The sequence below is a fragment of the Xiphophorus hellerii genome, chromosome 14, assembly GCF_003331165.1.
Source record: "Xiphophorus hellerii strain 12219 chromosome 14, Xiphophorus_hellerii-4.1, whole genome shotgun sequence".
Taxonomy (NCBI): domain Eukaryota; kingdom Metazoa; phylum Chordata; class Actinopteri; order Cyprinodontiformes; family Poeciliidae; genus Xiphophorus; species Xiphophorus hellerii.
The window spans coordinates 16,489,983-16,506,347 of NC_045685.1; the positions used below are offsets into that span (position 1 = coordinate 16,489,983).

The 16,365-nt window shown below is 38.1% G+C and overlaps 1 protein-coding gene across 8 annotated transcripts in view; it reads right to left on the reverse strand.

The window, feature by feature from the left end:
• kcnip4a (potassium voltage-gated channel interacting protein 4a) overlaps positions 1-16,365 on the reverse strand; it is a 147,045-nt gene that overhangs the window by 3,550 nt on the left and 127,130 nt on the right. For 7 of the 8 annotated variants that reach the window (XM_032583033.1, XM_032583037.1, XM_032583032.1 and 4 more), the window contains 4 exons: positions 11,615-11,739; positions 4,027-4,096; positions 3,481-3,551; positions 932-1,039 (listed from right to left, as the gene is read on the reverse strand). In XM_032583033.1, the coding sequence (XP_032438924.1) occupies positions 932-1,039; positions 3,481-3,551; positions 4,027-4,096; positions 11,615-11,739 (374 nt within the window). Of the gene's footprint in view, positions 1-931; positions 1,040-3,480; positions 3,552-4,026; positions 4,097-11,614; positions 11,740-13,338; positions 13,435-16,365 lie in introns of all 8 variants that reach the window. The other variant, XM_032583040.1, reaches the window with a different exon arrangement.

Below are 16,365 nucleotides of genomic sequence, written 5' to 3' on the forward strand. Positions count from 1 at the left end.
AGACATTATATAAAATTGAAGCCCATCAATAAACACTGAATCAACAGTCACAAAGTTTAATTCATGCTCATTTAATCCCTTTGTGAATTATATCTGTTGGCAGTAGCTTTTCATCCAGAGCCAGATAAAGCAATCAACTGCCAGACACTTTGAGTTTTGTCCAAGAACTTCAAAACTACTGGCAATCCTTGGAGTGCTGGCTGCTAAAAGTTAATTATTTCTTTCTAAGTTTTATTTGTCTCTTGCAAAGCACTTTGAAATATGCTTCAAATAAAGATGAAAGTACTGACTTGTTAAATAATCAACCTCTGCTACGGACTAAGCTGAAGGGGCGTGAACATGACATAAATACAACCCCGGCAATCTAAGAGACAGGATATTTCTCAGCGAGAACTATGGGTCAGTTTCTGGTTTCAAGACATTGTTTTCAGAACAACAAAAGTAACATAGCGTGCCAATTTAATGACATAACAAATCTAACTGTGGAGTTTTACAGGTTACTAAAGTGTTAATCAAAATGCTTGACCTTGATTGGCTGACGTCAAGTCAAGTCCATTAACACAGCACTCTAAAAACAAGCAAAGCTAGCAACAGTGGTTAATAAATGAACAATATTTAGAACAGGACAAAGAAAGAACAGCAGAGAATCTCTATGTAGATGAATAAAGTCCAAAAAAACAAAGACCCTCCCAAACTTATGTTCGATATGTGTTTTCCTAAATGCTATTATACTGGCTGAAGCATAATGGAAAAAAAAAAAAACTGAGATGAATTGGAAACATCAGGAATTAATATTAAAAAGTCAAAAGGTTGGAGCCACTGATTAAATCCCCGAGATTGTTTGAAACCAAGGATGTTTTGATCATTCATTCCTGCGGTCTTCCTTTATTAAAAGAGATAATTATATCATAATATCATAATTATATCATACCTCTTTAGTGATGTATCCATCTTTATTGATGTCATAAAGGTTGAAAGCCCAAATGAGCTTTTCCTGCACCGTGCCTCGCAGCAGGATCGAAAGCCCCATAACAAAATCCTGGAACAGAAACAAGAACTGCTTACACGTGTACAAAATATCACACCAGGAAAAAATAAAAACAAAAAAACTAAACACAACAACAACACATCTCAGATTTTAAAATCCCATGAGGTAAACAAAACCAGCCTTGATGCCGCTACTACATTTCTGCTAGCGCACACAATCCACGTCGGTTATTAATTAGAGATGAATGATGAAACAGCAAAAGTGGAGACGCCATAAATCAAAAATACCTAATTATTCAAATGATCAGAAAGCTTATGCTCTGTGTGGGACCCCACAGGGAATCACTGTGTTTCTGCAGGACTAACCGAGCAAAAAGCAAGAGGGGGGGAGTTAGTTTGGAGTCATGACAGCTCCTCTGTCCTAATAAGCAAATATCTGTCCCTCATAAATATTAATAAAATGCTGCCAGCATCACAAGTAAATTTGGTTGGGCTGAATACAAAAATGATAGAAGAGACATTTTTGACTTGATTCTTGGGAGAAATCCAGCTTTAGTGTACTGATGGACTTTATAATAAACTGTTAGACCCTACAATTAAGTCAAATATTATTTGAGTTCCACCACTACTACTTAAATAAACGTACCATGCCAAACAATGATGCTGTCTATGAAATCAACCAGTAGTTTTGGAAACTTATTCTGAAAAAAAAAAAAAAATCATATTTTGCCCTCATAGAAGTAAACACATACTTTAGATTAAGCTTTCTGGTAACAAACATTCAACATCCTTTGAATAAAAGTTTGTATGTGTGGAAAAACACCTCATGCTTCCTGCATGGTGGGGCCTGATTCTCTTCAGTAGAATCCACTTAGACAGCAAAGTGTTATACATTTTTTTTTAAGTGAGTAAGCCAATTAAATTAAAGAACTTTTTCTCCACAAAACTCCATCCAAACATATCAGGGCATGTAAAGCGATGGCTCTTCAACAGGCGATTTTTCTGAGGTAAATTTCTAGCCTAGTAATTTGGTTTTCACCTGATACATTGAGTGACCCAGAAATCTACCGATATAAGGAGGAGTAGAAGTGTCACAATCCATAAAATACATCATTTATAAATAAATATTTACATATTAGATAGTACAAATTGAGTGTAATAAATGTTGGATAAGTGAAAAATTCGTCAATATTTATATAAATGTTAATACTTTGGTAAAAAACCCCCCAAATAATTAAAAGAGAAATTAACTGACTAGAAATTGAATTCATTTGAAGTTTAAAAGGATGTATATTTAATTCAATGTTAGTATAAATATTTCTGATTTAACTTTCCACAGTCCATCATTAAGCAATTTGAATTGCCACTGTTGCTAATCACATAAACCCCAACAGAAGATCAACTCGCCCGGCACTTTAAAACAGTGACAGTCCTCCTGGAAGATGAAATAAATTCATGATATGAAGCAGCATGGAGGTCCAAAGGTGAGTTAAGAATTGTTTTTGTTATTAGCCGTATGGGCAGTTGCCCAGGGCGGAGTTAGAAGGAGGAATTGCACCACATGTTATAAAACATAACTTATCTTAGCTGCAAACTTTCCACTGCTTTCATGAATGTGCCGTCAACAGACAGCTGGCGCTCGTGTTGAAAATGCCTTCAGCTTACTGCTAAGAAATAGGGAGATCAGGCATCTACTGTGGAGATGCTGTCAATCACACTCTGCACACAAGGGGTGATGCTCAAGATATCTTATGTATCTTTTCTTATTTTTTTCTTTCTCCCCTGTCTGGGAGCTTTATTTAGCAGAGCCCATAACTATCTGGAACATTTTAAAAACAATGTTTTTTTAGGTACTGTATATGTAAAGTGGGACCATTTCTGTGAGTTTATGTGATGCAGCCAAAACCAGAAAGAAATTCTGCAACAATAGAGAAATTTGTTAGGGCTGAAATTCGTTTCGCAAGTCAAACGAAAAAGCCTCACATACAATTCACGTACAAGCCTACAGACTAATGCAAAAAGTAAAAAGGGTATTCAAGGTTCGGTGACATTTGTTTTTGTAATATTATGAACGTGTGTTACTAGTTTTAAAGGCCAAGTCGGGGGTGTTTTGCCATTTTCTTGCGAAACACAATCTGTAGGTTTTATGATGGAGGTCGATGCTAGGAGAGAGAGGAGCAATGTTCCTGAAAGAACCATCGCTAAGATGGATGTAGAAAATGGATGGTCACAATAGAAACCCAGAGTAATGTCCTGTTGGTAAATGGGAGCTGCAAAAACTCTAAACAGGGGGACAAGAAGTGTGGCAGTGGTGATTTTGTAAAAAACATCTCAGAATAATACTAGTCTATACTGCTATAGTTGATATTTTTAAGGTTTTTTTTGTTGTTGTCACATCTACCAGGGGTGTTAATTAATATAGAGGGAATTCTTTACTATGAGAATATTACTATTTTGGTTAGACTGGATTATTCTTTCCGGCATCTTGCTCACCTCAAAGCTCACAGAGCCATTGTGATCCGTGTCAAACGCGTTGAACAGGAAATGTGCATACGTCGAAGCATCTATAAAGAGGAATAAATACACAAAATCAAAAATCATTCGTGACCATTACAGCTCATCTAACATCAAAAGTAGCACCTTCTGATAACAAGAAAAATAGTTCAAAGCCTTATTATTACTTTCTTTAGTAGTTATCTGTGCAGCTTCAAAGAAAAGAAGTTCTTGTAGACAGAAGAAGAAAACACAGACTTGGAGCTCAGAGTTTTCTCCTGGTTTCCTGTGTGGGGGAGCTTATGTGTTTACTGGTCTGCCTGTCTTCTCTCTGAGTGCATGAATCAAAGCCTCCTAATGCTTCCTCTATTTTTCCTTGAGTGGGAACAATAATGATGAAAGCTTAAGGCTGCACATGTATAATCTCCATTTTTTAAGCATTGGCTGTGGTTAGAATTTTAGCACACTGGGCTTGATGAGACAAATGAACTTGTTATTAAAACAGGTCACACAGGAAATGGGACATAGTTACGTCCTACTCCGTACCTCCTTGTGGAAAAAACTGTGCATAGATATCTTTAAAGGTTTCTTCATTGACGACGCCACTTGGACACTCCTGAAAGACAGGGTGAATTAACAAAGGTCATTTACCAATCATAAAAAAGACTCTTCTAGTTTGAAACTTGGCTTAAACATGCCAATTCTAAACACATTTGCACTGAACAACCTCCTCTGAATGGGAAGGTTTTGATTATTTTTTCCCTCACTTTTCTTCTTTCTGTGCCTCTTTGTGCCGGCCATAATCCCAAACTAAGACCAGTGGCATTCAACTGCAAACCCTCCACACCTCGACAGAGATTTTATCTAGAGCCTTTTGAAGCCACCCACCTTTGCCGGTGGCATTCACTGAAAAGACATTTATGTAACGCCTCCAAGAAAGACACTTTTGTGCCATTTTAGAGAACCAAAGATATTGCAGATGACCTTGGTCAGAAGCAGAGCGCTGAAAGAAAGTTCGTTTTTGCAGGCTCGGTTTGGCTCTCCTGCTGCAAATCTGCAGCACACTGAATATTTAAGATATAAGGAACTGAAATGGAGAGAACAAGGTCAATGCTCTGAATATACTTGAGATTTTTCAGAGTGGAAACCATTTCTTTTCTCTTTTTTCTTGCATGTAGGAATAACCAAAACAGAGGTAGTAGCTGTAAACTTAACAGGCTTCTTCCTAGATCACTGTAGGAAGAGTTGCTGCTATGTGATTGGCTGATTCACAATTGTCATTAAACAACTATGCAGGTATACTTAAGAAGGTAGTAAGCAATTATACACCACAACATCTGGATACAAGTTTCCCAGCAGAAGGATTGCCTCATATTCTGTACAAGAGGATGTCAGCTTACTGCTTAATACAGTGGGATTTAATGGGACTGCTACAAAAATGTCAAAATCAAAGGCACAGCAGTCTGTTAGATATGTCATCTGATTTGTTCGTCATATCAAAGGAATAAACAATAATAGGAAAAGGAGGTGTTGTAGCCATTTTCTGCAGGCAATGCATATTTTCCTCCAGAACTAGTTATGAAACATCACTATTCTCCCAATTTCTAGAAGCCCCAAAACAATCAGATTTTCCTCTGGAGAAAGAAAAGCTACAATTAATTCTGCCCGATCACTCTTGAGAAAGATTGTGTGCCGGTCAGATGCTTGACATTTTGTTGATCGACAATTTTGTGAATTAAAACAAGTCCCAGTAGCTCAAAAGGAAAATCAACCAACACAAATGATGTTTAATCATCATCTTTTTCTCCAAAGCGAATAAAACATTGGATTTTTGTAAAAACACCTTTGATTGGTGTTTAGTTCGAAGGCAAAATTAGATGCAAAACATTTAAATTTGTGCGTTATCACTGAGGTTACTGTGAAGAGCAGGGTTGTGTCACTGGCTGACATTTTGCATGGATTTAGATAAGATGGACATTCATAAAGACCAGAAGAACAAAAGTAGCTGAAAAATAGAAAAAAAACCCAACAAAGTTTAGATTCAACTGCTTGGCTGTAAGGTTCAGAACAAGCTGGAAAATGTGAATCTATTCTCTCTAGAAGGTACGTCTAATTCCTTTCTCGCATTAGCAAATAATTGTGTTCATATTTCACCATTAGAGAACCCTGAGCAACAATGGTGCGACTGCCGAGGCTAAAAGGAGAGAAAAAGCTGCTGCTCTGTTGTCAGACTTTAGCATTATTGAAACATTAGCATTCAATAATGCTAATGTTTAGCATTATTGAATCTAATGCTAAACATTAGATTCAATAAACAAGTCAGAAAGCTGCCAGAAAAACATCGTTCTGCAAACAACCGAGACCGAAATAGAAAGCTTTAAGGAATGCTAAAGTTTGGAAGAAGATTAGACTGCATTCCAGCAAACACAGGGACATCTGTCTACAAGCTAAAGCTCATAAAAGAACCAGGAAGGAAGGCAAAACCTACCTCTCCTAACAAGGAGAACAAAGTTAATATTTTAGACTGACAAAAAAAGAAGCAACAGTAGATTGTCTGAAAACCAAGAAGCCAAACCTTCTTGTCACTTTAAAAGCTGACAAGAAGGTCTGGCTGCTTGAAAGAACAATATAAATCAAAGATGACAGATGACTCAACACCTCTGAGATTTTCCAACTATAAAGCAATGCTGCTGTGGCTGAAATGAGTGTAAAAAAATATAAGAAAATCTTTGAGTATAAGAAATTTTGATTTAACCCCCCCTGCTATTAATTACCAGCTACGGTCATAAAATTTAGGAAAAAAGATGAAGAAATAAAAAAGTAAAGATAAAACATTATAGTTCTGCTTTAAACAAGTGTTTTATGTTTGGAATCTCAAAGAATAAGAGGAAGTTCTCAATTCCTCTGAGAGTCTTTTGTGTCTAACCTACTTTTAGAGAGAGGATTTTTTTTTTTTTTTTAGATAAGACAGAAGTCAGGGAAAGACAAGTCAGCCTTAATATTTTCCATCAGTCTACAGCAAACTGAGACATTCATTTATCTGGCCATCTTCAATGAAGTGCCATACTGATATCTTCTATTTTTGCTTTTGTTTCAGACTTGGAACATCAAAAAAACTTTATTATAAACAGAGTAAATGCAAAATGGAGGTTTCAAATGATGTTTAGGGTAAAAAAGACACCCATCACACATTTTTTTAGAATACATTTCACTAGCCATCCTAAAGACTGATTACTGCAGAGCACGTAGAATCAAGACAACCCATAAACTCAACTTCTCTGACAGCTGGAAGTAGGATAAAAACTCAAAAACCAAATGAGGAACATAATTACTAATATCCATCAGTCTGAAAAGTGTTTCAAATGCATTTCCAGGAGAGTCGAGATTCAAGTGGACAAGAGTGGGCGCCATTGTCAACAGATGGAGAAAATATGAAACAGTGGTGAATTTTTCCACGAGATGACAAATACTTAAAGAGTACCTCAACGACTCATCCAGGAGGTCCCAAAGAATTACTGGCCTCATGTGGCTCAGTTAACCTCACTGTTCACGATTCAAACAACAAAGAAACAGAGATCTCACAAAAGTTGTATTAGAAGAAGAAGAAGAAGAATTACTTTATTCATCCCAGCAGGGAAATTATTTCGCAGTTACAGCACACGACAGGAGCTGCGTCTGCAGGCAGCCAGCTGAGCAGGCGCCATTTTTGAAGGAGGACATGCGGCAAAGGTCGTCGGGACCGGGAGTCGAACCCGCGACATCCGCGGGTCTAAGGCCTCCAAATGTGGGGCGTGCTAACCCCCAGTAATCACAGTTGATCATGGAAAACACAAAAACCTGGCTCACATTTGCATAAAAACGGATCTACCTGATTTTCAAGACTTTTAGGATATTATTCTGTGGACTGAAAAGACAAAGGCTGAACTTTCTGCAAAGTGTGTTTCTCACTCCAAAAGGCGTAAAAAAATCATTTCAGAAAACACCATCCAAGGACTACTGACAATGTGGTGCTACTCATTTAAGCATGATTTCTTCTCTCTATTAGAAATACTAAAGGAGAATATATTACCTCTGGTTTGTGACCTCAAGTTCAAATTTCAGGACAAGAATGATCAGAAAGTTCACCTCTAAATTGTTTAAAACACAATGAAGGTTTTGCATTGGCCTCCAAGCAGCAGTCTCAGTTCAAAAACATCTAATATGACTGAACTAAAATAAAAGATCATAAATGCTTTATAACACCTGGGCAAGTTGATGGCAGAAGGGCGATTAGGCTGTTTTAACATTACCCCGGTTAGTTTGAATTACTTTATTTCTCTTAATAACTGAAGTCATAACTTTTTAATTTTAACTCAGGTTATCATTGAGGTTAAAGTTTGTTTTATGACATTAAACACTTGATTTAAAAGCTCAGTAAAGCAGAACGAAATTGCCACATATGAATTCCTCCTCAATCTGATTCAGTCAGAAATGATGTTACTTTAAAAAAGGCTTGGATCTGGCCAGCTCAGAACTTACATTTTATTTATCTATTTAGAACATGATAGATGTATAAAATCACACGCATGAACAAGGAACGCAAAAGACACAATAATTTTAACATGCTCAAAAAGCAGTAGGTAGAAGTAAGAAACTTATGAACTCCTACCCTATAAACTCATCCAATATTTTCAGATGGACCCTCATTATTAAATCAAATAAAAAAAACTCTAGACTTTGTATTTCAATTTTAACATAATTTGTATAATTTGAGGATATTGAGGACAAAAAAAATGAGAGCATCTTGTTCAGAGCATAGTTTCCCATTGGCCAATGAATGAATATTTATAGAGATAATGGGATGTTTACCCGCACAGTTTAACCTCACTTCAACATGCACTTTAGATTACAGCTTACCACACCATTAGCACGCTAATGTATCCTGCTAACATAGCCTTTCTCTGGGTCCTCTGCTTCCTCTGAAATGTGTGGCTCTTTGCGACAAACACTTTGGGAACCTGAAGGTCAGCAATCAGAGTGATGTTTTACCGAACAACACCGATGACATAATTCATCAGCGGTTACATTTTATATTTTTATTCTCGTGACGACGCTCGTTTTAGAGGCAATTTATCAACTGAGTGCTGCCCGCTGGTCATCAAGTTAGGATGAAGTGCTCTTGCAATTCAATTTGAGGTTAACGGTAATAGCGACATCATCACGATTGGCCACATCAGGATAGCAATGTTCTCATAGCCTTGTTTTGAATGTTTTTAATTTTGTAATCATAAATGTAACCATAAACCAAGAACAAACAAGAAATGACTATGTAATTAATTTAGTTTGCTCATATCTCATTGACATTGTCAGCGAATACAAGCGACTCAAAAAATGCATCTGTATTTGTTTGGCATGCTTGTCTTCCATGATGAGCAAATCACAAACACAATCTCTGAAAGACAAAACTGACCAGGCGTGACATCTGGGAGTGAAATCACGATGTGAACGGAGACATCAGGAACAATGCAACACAAATTGAGAGCTCTTAGTCAAGTGCCTGAATTGATGACCTCAGGTGACCTGCAGGAGTAGAGGTCAGAATCAGAGGGCTTGTTTTGTTCCCCATTAGGTTCATTTCCAGATCTAGAGCTAAAGCTCCGAGCGGCTGCTTCATAAAGTCAGCTGTCAAAATAAACGCCCTCCGTCTGTCACCTGCATCGGAGGCATTCGATTTGCCTCGAATCTCTGGACAACAAGGACAAAGGGGCCAAACTTCTCATCATGGGAAGCCGGCCAGCTTCTATTAGTCTGCTGCCCTTAAAAGCTCTCCTTCACTCTGCCAATGACACCAGAACAAGACAAAGTGGAGCTGTTTGTCTCCGGGGCTTCAACGAGGGAGAGGGATGAAAAACATTCAGCAGCAGTAATCCGAGCGCCATCACTATTTGCTTCTTTACAAAGACTTTTGCTCCAGCATAATGTAATTATACAAGAGGGATAAATAATGCGTAAACAACATTAAATAATATTTGTACAAACTATGAAGTTTAAGTGGAAAAGAGAAGCCTGAGAGAGACTGATAATGCAAAGTTTACCATCCTTTGGAGGAAAGCATCAGTAGATTGGCTTCATCATTGTTGCTCTCACAGGTATATGCACCAACTATGCAGAGTATTTGAGCTGCTTTGAGGGGGGTTGAGTTATTGTTTCAAACTGTGCACAATTCACAGTCGTATTTTTTTGCACTTCAAAGATATTATAGTCACCCTGTAAATTATTGTGCAACAACCTCGATTTATCAGTAAACTGTACATTTGGTAATTAAGTGGGAACAACTTGGTTTATTTAATGCATCTGTCACACAAGTGAGCTTGTTTGCAGTCACGTCTTGAGTCAAAAGTAGATATTGCAATGCATCATGGGATATGAGCAAGTGCTACTTTATGGTCGATGCTCATGACTTTCCTCTTTAGGACTGTTAACACACACCTGCATCCTCCTGACCAGCAAACAGCATAAAGGCCATACTGTTGTACGTGATCTCAACTGCAGTTTTTCCATTTTAGTTTCTATTTTGATAAGAAAAAATGAAACAATACAATCTGTTATGAGTTTTCATACACCAATGGCTAGGTTTAAATAAATTTCATAACAACCAGATCATCTGTAATACGCCCTGATACATTAAAACAAGGATGCAATTTCTTTTTAATACTTTGAAATATCTTTTTTTATATTTTCTCTCTCTACATAAGCTGGGCTAAAGCTCTATATTCACATCTGACAAATATTTAGAATCATTGACATGATTTAGTGCAGTGATGTCAAACTCCAGTCCTCAAGAGACTTTTAGTCCTCTACAGCTTCTAGATGTGTCCCTGGTCCATCACACCTGAATCAAATGGCTGAATTACCTCCTCAGCATTTGGTCAAGTTCTCCAGAGTCTTGCTAATGACCTAATTATTTGACTCAAGCGCGTTCAAGCGAAGACGCATCTAAAATATCGCAGGACAACGGCCCTCGAGGGCTGGAGTTTGACATCTGTGATATAACTGAAGAGACGAAAGTAAATCACAGAGTCCAAGATGCTTGAGATGAAAGTTTCCACATCACCTGCTGATGTTGGTTCACTGTGTTTTATAAAACTGGAAATCAATGGAAACTTAGAGATTTTATGGTTCCCTGATGACAAGCTCTAGGAAGACGCTAAATTCAATTTCACACTGCCAGAAGTAACCATACCTGGTTTATCGACCACCTTATCGATGTACTAGAGCGGCCATAACCCTCACTTGACTAAACCCAATAGATTATCTATGGAGAATTGTCAAGAGGGAGATGAAAGACACCAGAGCTAGTAACTCAGATAAACAGTATTAAAGAAACCCGGAATTGCAGAACACTTCAGAAGAACAACAGGCTGATTCATTCATTTAAAAAAGCCAAGAGTGAATGTATACTGAGCTGTACATGGGCATACTGTTCAATAGGCTGGCATTTCAAATCTAATTGGGTCTAGAGACAAAAAAAGTTGTAAAATTGCCCTTTTTTAATTATTCTTTTAATGGCTGACTATTTATCTGCTGGTTCTCTGTCAGGAACTAAAGTGATCAATAGAAATATGCCGTGACAAATAAAGAGCAAAAAGAAAAGTTAAGGTGTCTAAAAATAGATCAATGCTAAAAGCACATTTTTCATCTCCTAACTAATGGGATCGGGAATAGTCCTTTCTATACTTATCCAGATTTGGGAAATGATCAAAAGTAATTCCAATATTTCTCAGTGTTTCAAAGACTGCAGCGATCCTGAAACCCTAACCTGAATTATAGGTATATAATAGGTAATCTGAACTATTTATCCAAAATACAGTTAATAACGGAAAGTAACTTTAAAATCCTCAGATAAGCACAATTGAGCTTTTATAACAATTGGTGCAAAATGTAATGAATGCAGCAAAGAAAATTAGGTATGTTAGTTTAAGGAGGAAATCCTCCAGTCAACTTCTGCAGTGGAGCTTGTGAAAGAATAAATCAATAAAAAAAAAAACAAAGACAGGCAAATGTTTTAGATATGTTGGAGAGAGGGGTGCTGGAATAGAGACGAAAGACTAGTGTTGTACATATAACGTGGGTGTAATCTGGGTGTATCACTTACATTCTTGAAGCCGCGGTAAAGGATCTGGAGCTCCTTCCGGGAGAATCGTGTCTGTGCCTCGAGCTGCTCCAGGCCCTCGGGGCGATGACGGACTGCAGAGAGTTCCAGCTCATCTTCAACGCTGTCTGAAAGAGAGAAGGAGCCAACGGTCAAACTAGATCAAACCCTCACTGGAATAAATCTGCAACCAGGAAAGCAAATATACAGCGCTCTGCAAAACTATTAATGAGCTAAAAAGTTTAGCATTTTAACAACAACACAATCCAGTGTTTTTCATAGACCAACAATGCGTACACGTGAATAGAAAAGAAAATGAAATGCGTACATTTGTATTCGACCCCCACCTTCCAACCCCGATCTGATACGCACAAATAAAATTTAAGCTCAACCTAAAAGTCACTTTCTGTGTTAAAAGAGTCCACATGTGTTTAATGTAATCTCTGTATGAATTCAGTTGTTCCATGAAGGCCTCAGGTGTGTAAGAGAACATCAGTAAACAAACATCATGAAGGTCAAGGGGCACAGCAGACAGGTCAAAATACATTTGTGATTCATTTTAAAGCACCGATAGGATATGAAAGGCCTATAAAATCCAGTTTGGTTAGATTAGAAATAGAAACATTTTAACCACATAAAAAAATTAATGAAGCATAGTGGGGGCAGCATCATGCTGTGGGAATTATTTTCTTCAATAGAGTTGAAGTTGGTCAGAGCTGATGGGGAGGTGAACACAGGTCAATCATGGCAGAAAAATTTTAATAGGCTGTTAGGGGTGTTAAGAAGACCTAGTCAAAGTACAGATCTAAATCCAAGTGACAATCTGATTGAACTTGATTTTGCTAAAATAAACCGGCATAAAAAAAAGTTTGTTACAAACTCCAAAATATCTGTAGCAGCTGTTTTAGCAACATTTGACCACCAGGGGTTGGACGCAAATGAACAATTTAACAATTTTTATTTAGGCAACAATTTTCATCCCATTTCAAGAATGTGAAAACGTTCTAGAGTTACTAAAACCAATACATTTCAAGACACTGTAATTTTTCAAAACTACAAAATTGAGGATAAACATTTAGCCATAAAATGCTATGGCTAAATGTCTGTTGTACCTTATTTTATCAGGTTTCTCATCTAGCCTTTGATGAAAGCCAAACAAAACACTCATTTCTTCTCTACAACAAATATATCAGAAGTAATTAGTGTAGTTGAGACCCCTGAACACAAGTCAGTGTGGCAGAGAGCCTCTGGATGAGAGTGCACAGTAATAAACCCTGAGGAATGCTTTAATGGGCTTATTATGATGGCAGACGCTGTCTGGGCACTGTCACTGCACCGCAGTGTCCTCGCAGCGCTGCGCTCCATTCTTATACACCTGAAGTGTGACATCCTGTCTAAGTGCCTCATTAGCATCAAAGAGTTTTGCTGCACCCAACAATAAAAAGCCAAATATTCCAGCAGACCACATTTCACCTGTTGCTGCGGAGCAAAAGCGGCGCTGTCACAGGTGATGTTTTCCCTAAACCTGGTCGAGATGAAATGGAGAAAACAGGTAGCACCTATAACATTTTGAACATTCAAGCATTATTTTTATGTTTGGAAATAAATCTGCAAACATTTCTCAGTGAATTGGTGAAAGGCAGATAATCAAAGCCTTGAAGGCCACAAGGAGAAAAACAAACAAAAAAAACCTATAAAAATCATCATAGAGAGGAACAGCCACTTGCTTTGATTGCAGGAGGATGGCTTTTTGCCTGTGGAGCATGGAAAGAGCCTCATGAGTCGAGCTCTCACCCCTCGCTTGTGGACAATCTGAGAGTAACCTGGGAAATACAGCATCATCTCTTGTGGTTACCCAGGCAACAGCCTAAGGTACATTTGCTACAGGAAGCTGGGCATGCAGGAGATGAGGGGTGCATTAATGCTCAAGGAGACAAAATTGGCCTCTCTGGTTTTTCAGGACAACACCACAAGTATTAAGGTTACAGCTGGTGGCCTAAAGGCAGGGCAGAAGACCAGCACTGACATTAGCTGGTTTTAAATAAAACTGGTGACTGGTGGGTTTGTTAGTCTTACTACAGCTAAGCTGGAGACTGTATTGGCTACTGCAATACAGTGAGTGTGCTAAAACACAACTCATTAAACTTTAGAGGCATTAAGCATTAAATTTATGAAGTATATCACATCAAGCTGTCCAGGAGTTGTTCTAGTTTCTCAAACTGCCAACGTGAAATTATGATTTACTTTTATACCAGATGTAACAAAAAGCTAAAATTTTATTTTGTTATTCCACAAAATATTTTCCTAAAAGTCTCCAACATGTTTTTGGTCAAACTGAGACCTTGAAGGCTATAGATTTTTTTTTCATTTATGGATAAGAGCTCAGTGGTTCTCTGGAGCCTCAAAGCTTTAGAAATTGCTTTATTTTTCTCCCTTTCCAATCTGATAAATATAAAATGTTCCTCATCTATTCTTGAACTCCTTAAGATCATTACTTAAAGTGATTTTTGAGATCTATTAGCCTACTTCAATTTGTCATGGAGGTACTACTTATTTGATTTCTTGATTGAGGTTTTGCTGTCATTGGGTTACATACTGTAATTCAAACTCCAGGATCACTGTGCTGAAATTGTTCACATCTGGCCATTAGAACCAAGAGAAATTAGTACATAAGTAGTTAAAATCCATAGCATCCAAGTATTAAAACTGAAATCGTACACCTGTCACGCTCAGCACCACATTGTCAGTTTAAGTAACACTGCTGTTTAAAATTAAACACCATTTCCCCTCCTACTCTGAGCCATTCTTAAAGATTTAGTGTGTCTCTAATGACACCTGTGGGTGCTCAGATAAGGCCTCTGGTACTTCAAACTATTTCTCAATCATTTGATGATTGGTGGAGACAAGGGCAGAGGGCACAGCGTGTTTGTGGCTAGTCAATACGACACCAGGAGTGCTGATAAACCTCTACAAACCTGAGCTATAAAGAGGTGTCGCAGAAACAATTACCTCACAGAGTAGAGGCAGTGAAAATTGTCTCATAAATCTGCAGTCTGGCCTGGCGACATTGTGGAGGTTTCAGGGAAAAGAGGAAAACTTGTCAGGAGGAAAATGACACATGGAAAGGTGAAATAAATCAATCTAGACTTCATATTATTCCTTTGTCATTATGCTAAGTCGACTTGTAAAACCGCAAAGACTACTTCAGCTGACTATAATATAAACTTGACCAGACTAGCTTCTCATTCCAACACAACTAGACTTTGCAGGTCCTGCTCAGCGTGTCAACAGACTAAAGGCAGAATCGGGACTGACACAGTCTTCATAATGACGAACAGAACTGTTAAAAAACAAACTTCTCTACCTTGAAAGATAGTCGTTTTACTTCAGTTGAAGGTTGCTTCATAGCACAGTAAATAATAGCACAGTAACTCCAAAGCTTAGTGGATGAAACTCATAGGTTCCCGTTACCTCGTTGCCAGCTTTCCTTTCTAACCTGATTGGAGAGGACACGTCTCAGTGCCTTCACCGAGACTGAACTGGACAGATGTTCATTTTATAACAGAGATATATTAGTCTTGACAGCTGACTGGCTGTATTCAGAAGCATTAGGTTACTACAGAGGAACATCCGTTCAAATTTAGAGCTCAAGGACGATGTGGCAGGGTTGGAGATCACGAGTGTCTACAAACAATGAGGCTAGAAGAAAAATGTTGCATAAAATATTGCTGCTAAAAAAACTAAAGTCAGGGCAGTTGACAAAAAGCCAAACCAATACCAGGGACACTCAGTTTCATGAAGGTGAAATGAAAATTCAGTTGGTGATATGAATTGGCCCTGACAGAATCTGCAAAAACCCAGCCTTTTTCAGCCGGTCAAAACATCATACTGACAGGTTGTTCAAAACTACAACACTCTTCAGTGTATAAGTTTCTACTGAGAGAGGATGATTCAAAGTTAGCCATTTTTAGTGTCACAAGTTAGACATCTGTAGCAAAAGAGAATAAATGGTAGATCTGGAGACTTCAAGATCTCCTAGATGATAACTCAACACAGCAGCTTCTTCCCCACTCTCTCAGGTGTTTACCCTGGATCAATCAAACACCAAGTTCACAACAAATGCTGTTGTGAGACAGGAAGAGCCCAAATCTCCTAAATTTATCACTTCAGTCTTACATGTCTTGTCACTTTTTGCCGTAAATGTCTGACTTTGGGGCGTGCTGTGGTGGCGCAGGGGGTTAGCACGCCCCATGTTTGGAGGCCTTAGTCCTCGACGCGGACGTCGCGGGTTCGACTCCCGGTCCCGACGACCTTTGCCGCATGTCTTCCCCCCTCTCCTCACCCTCCTTCCTGTCTGCCTACTGTGGAAAAAATACGAGCCACTAGCGCCGCAAAAACTCTTCGGAGAAAAAATAAAATAAAATGTCTGACTTTACAGTCCGTTTCCGTTTTAGTGGCCTTTATTAAATAGCAAACTTACATGGAGCGGGGAGGAACAAAGAAGGGGAACAAAGTCTACAGCCTCTCCACATTGGGGAACGTGCGCTCCAAAATGAGCACTCGTTTATTTTGGATTTGTGCTCATTTCTGACTTTGCAGAATTTCCTAGTTTTTTTGGAAATTATGTGAAATTAATTTCAAAACTTCTCAGTTTTTAGCAGTACATTTTTTTTCTTCTATCTATGATGGCCTTAACACTTTGTCATCCATTGGTGAGTGAGTTAAACAAAATATCACAATACTAATGAAAATCA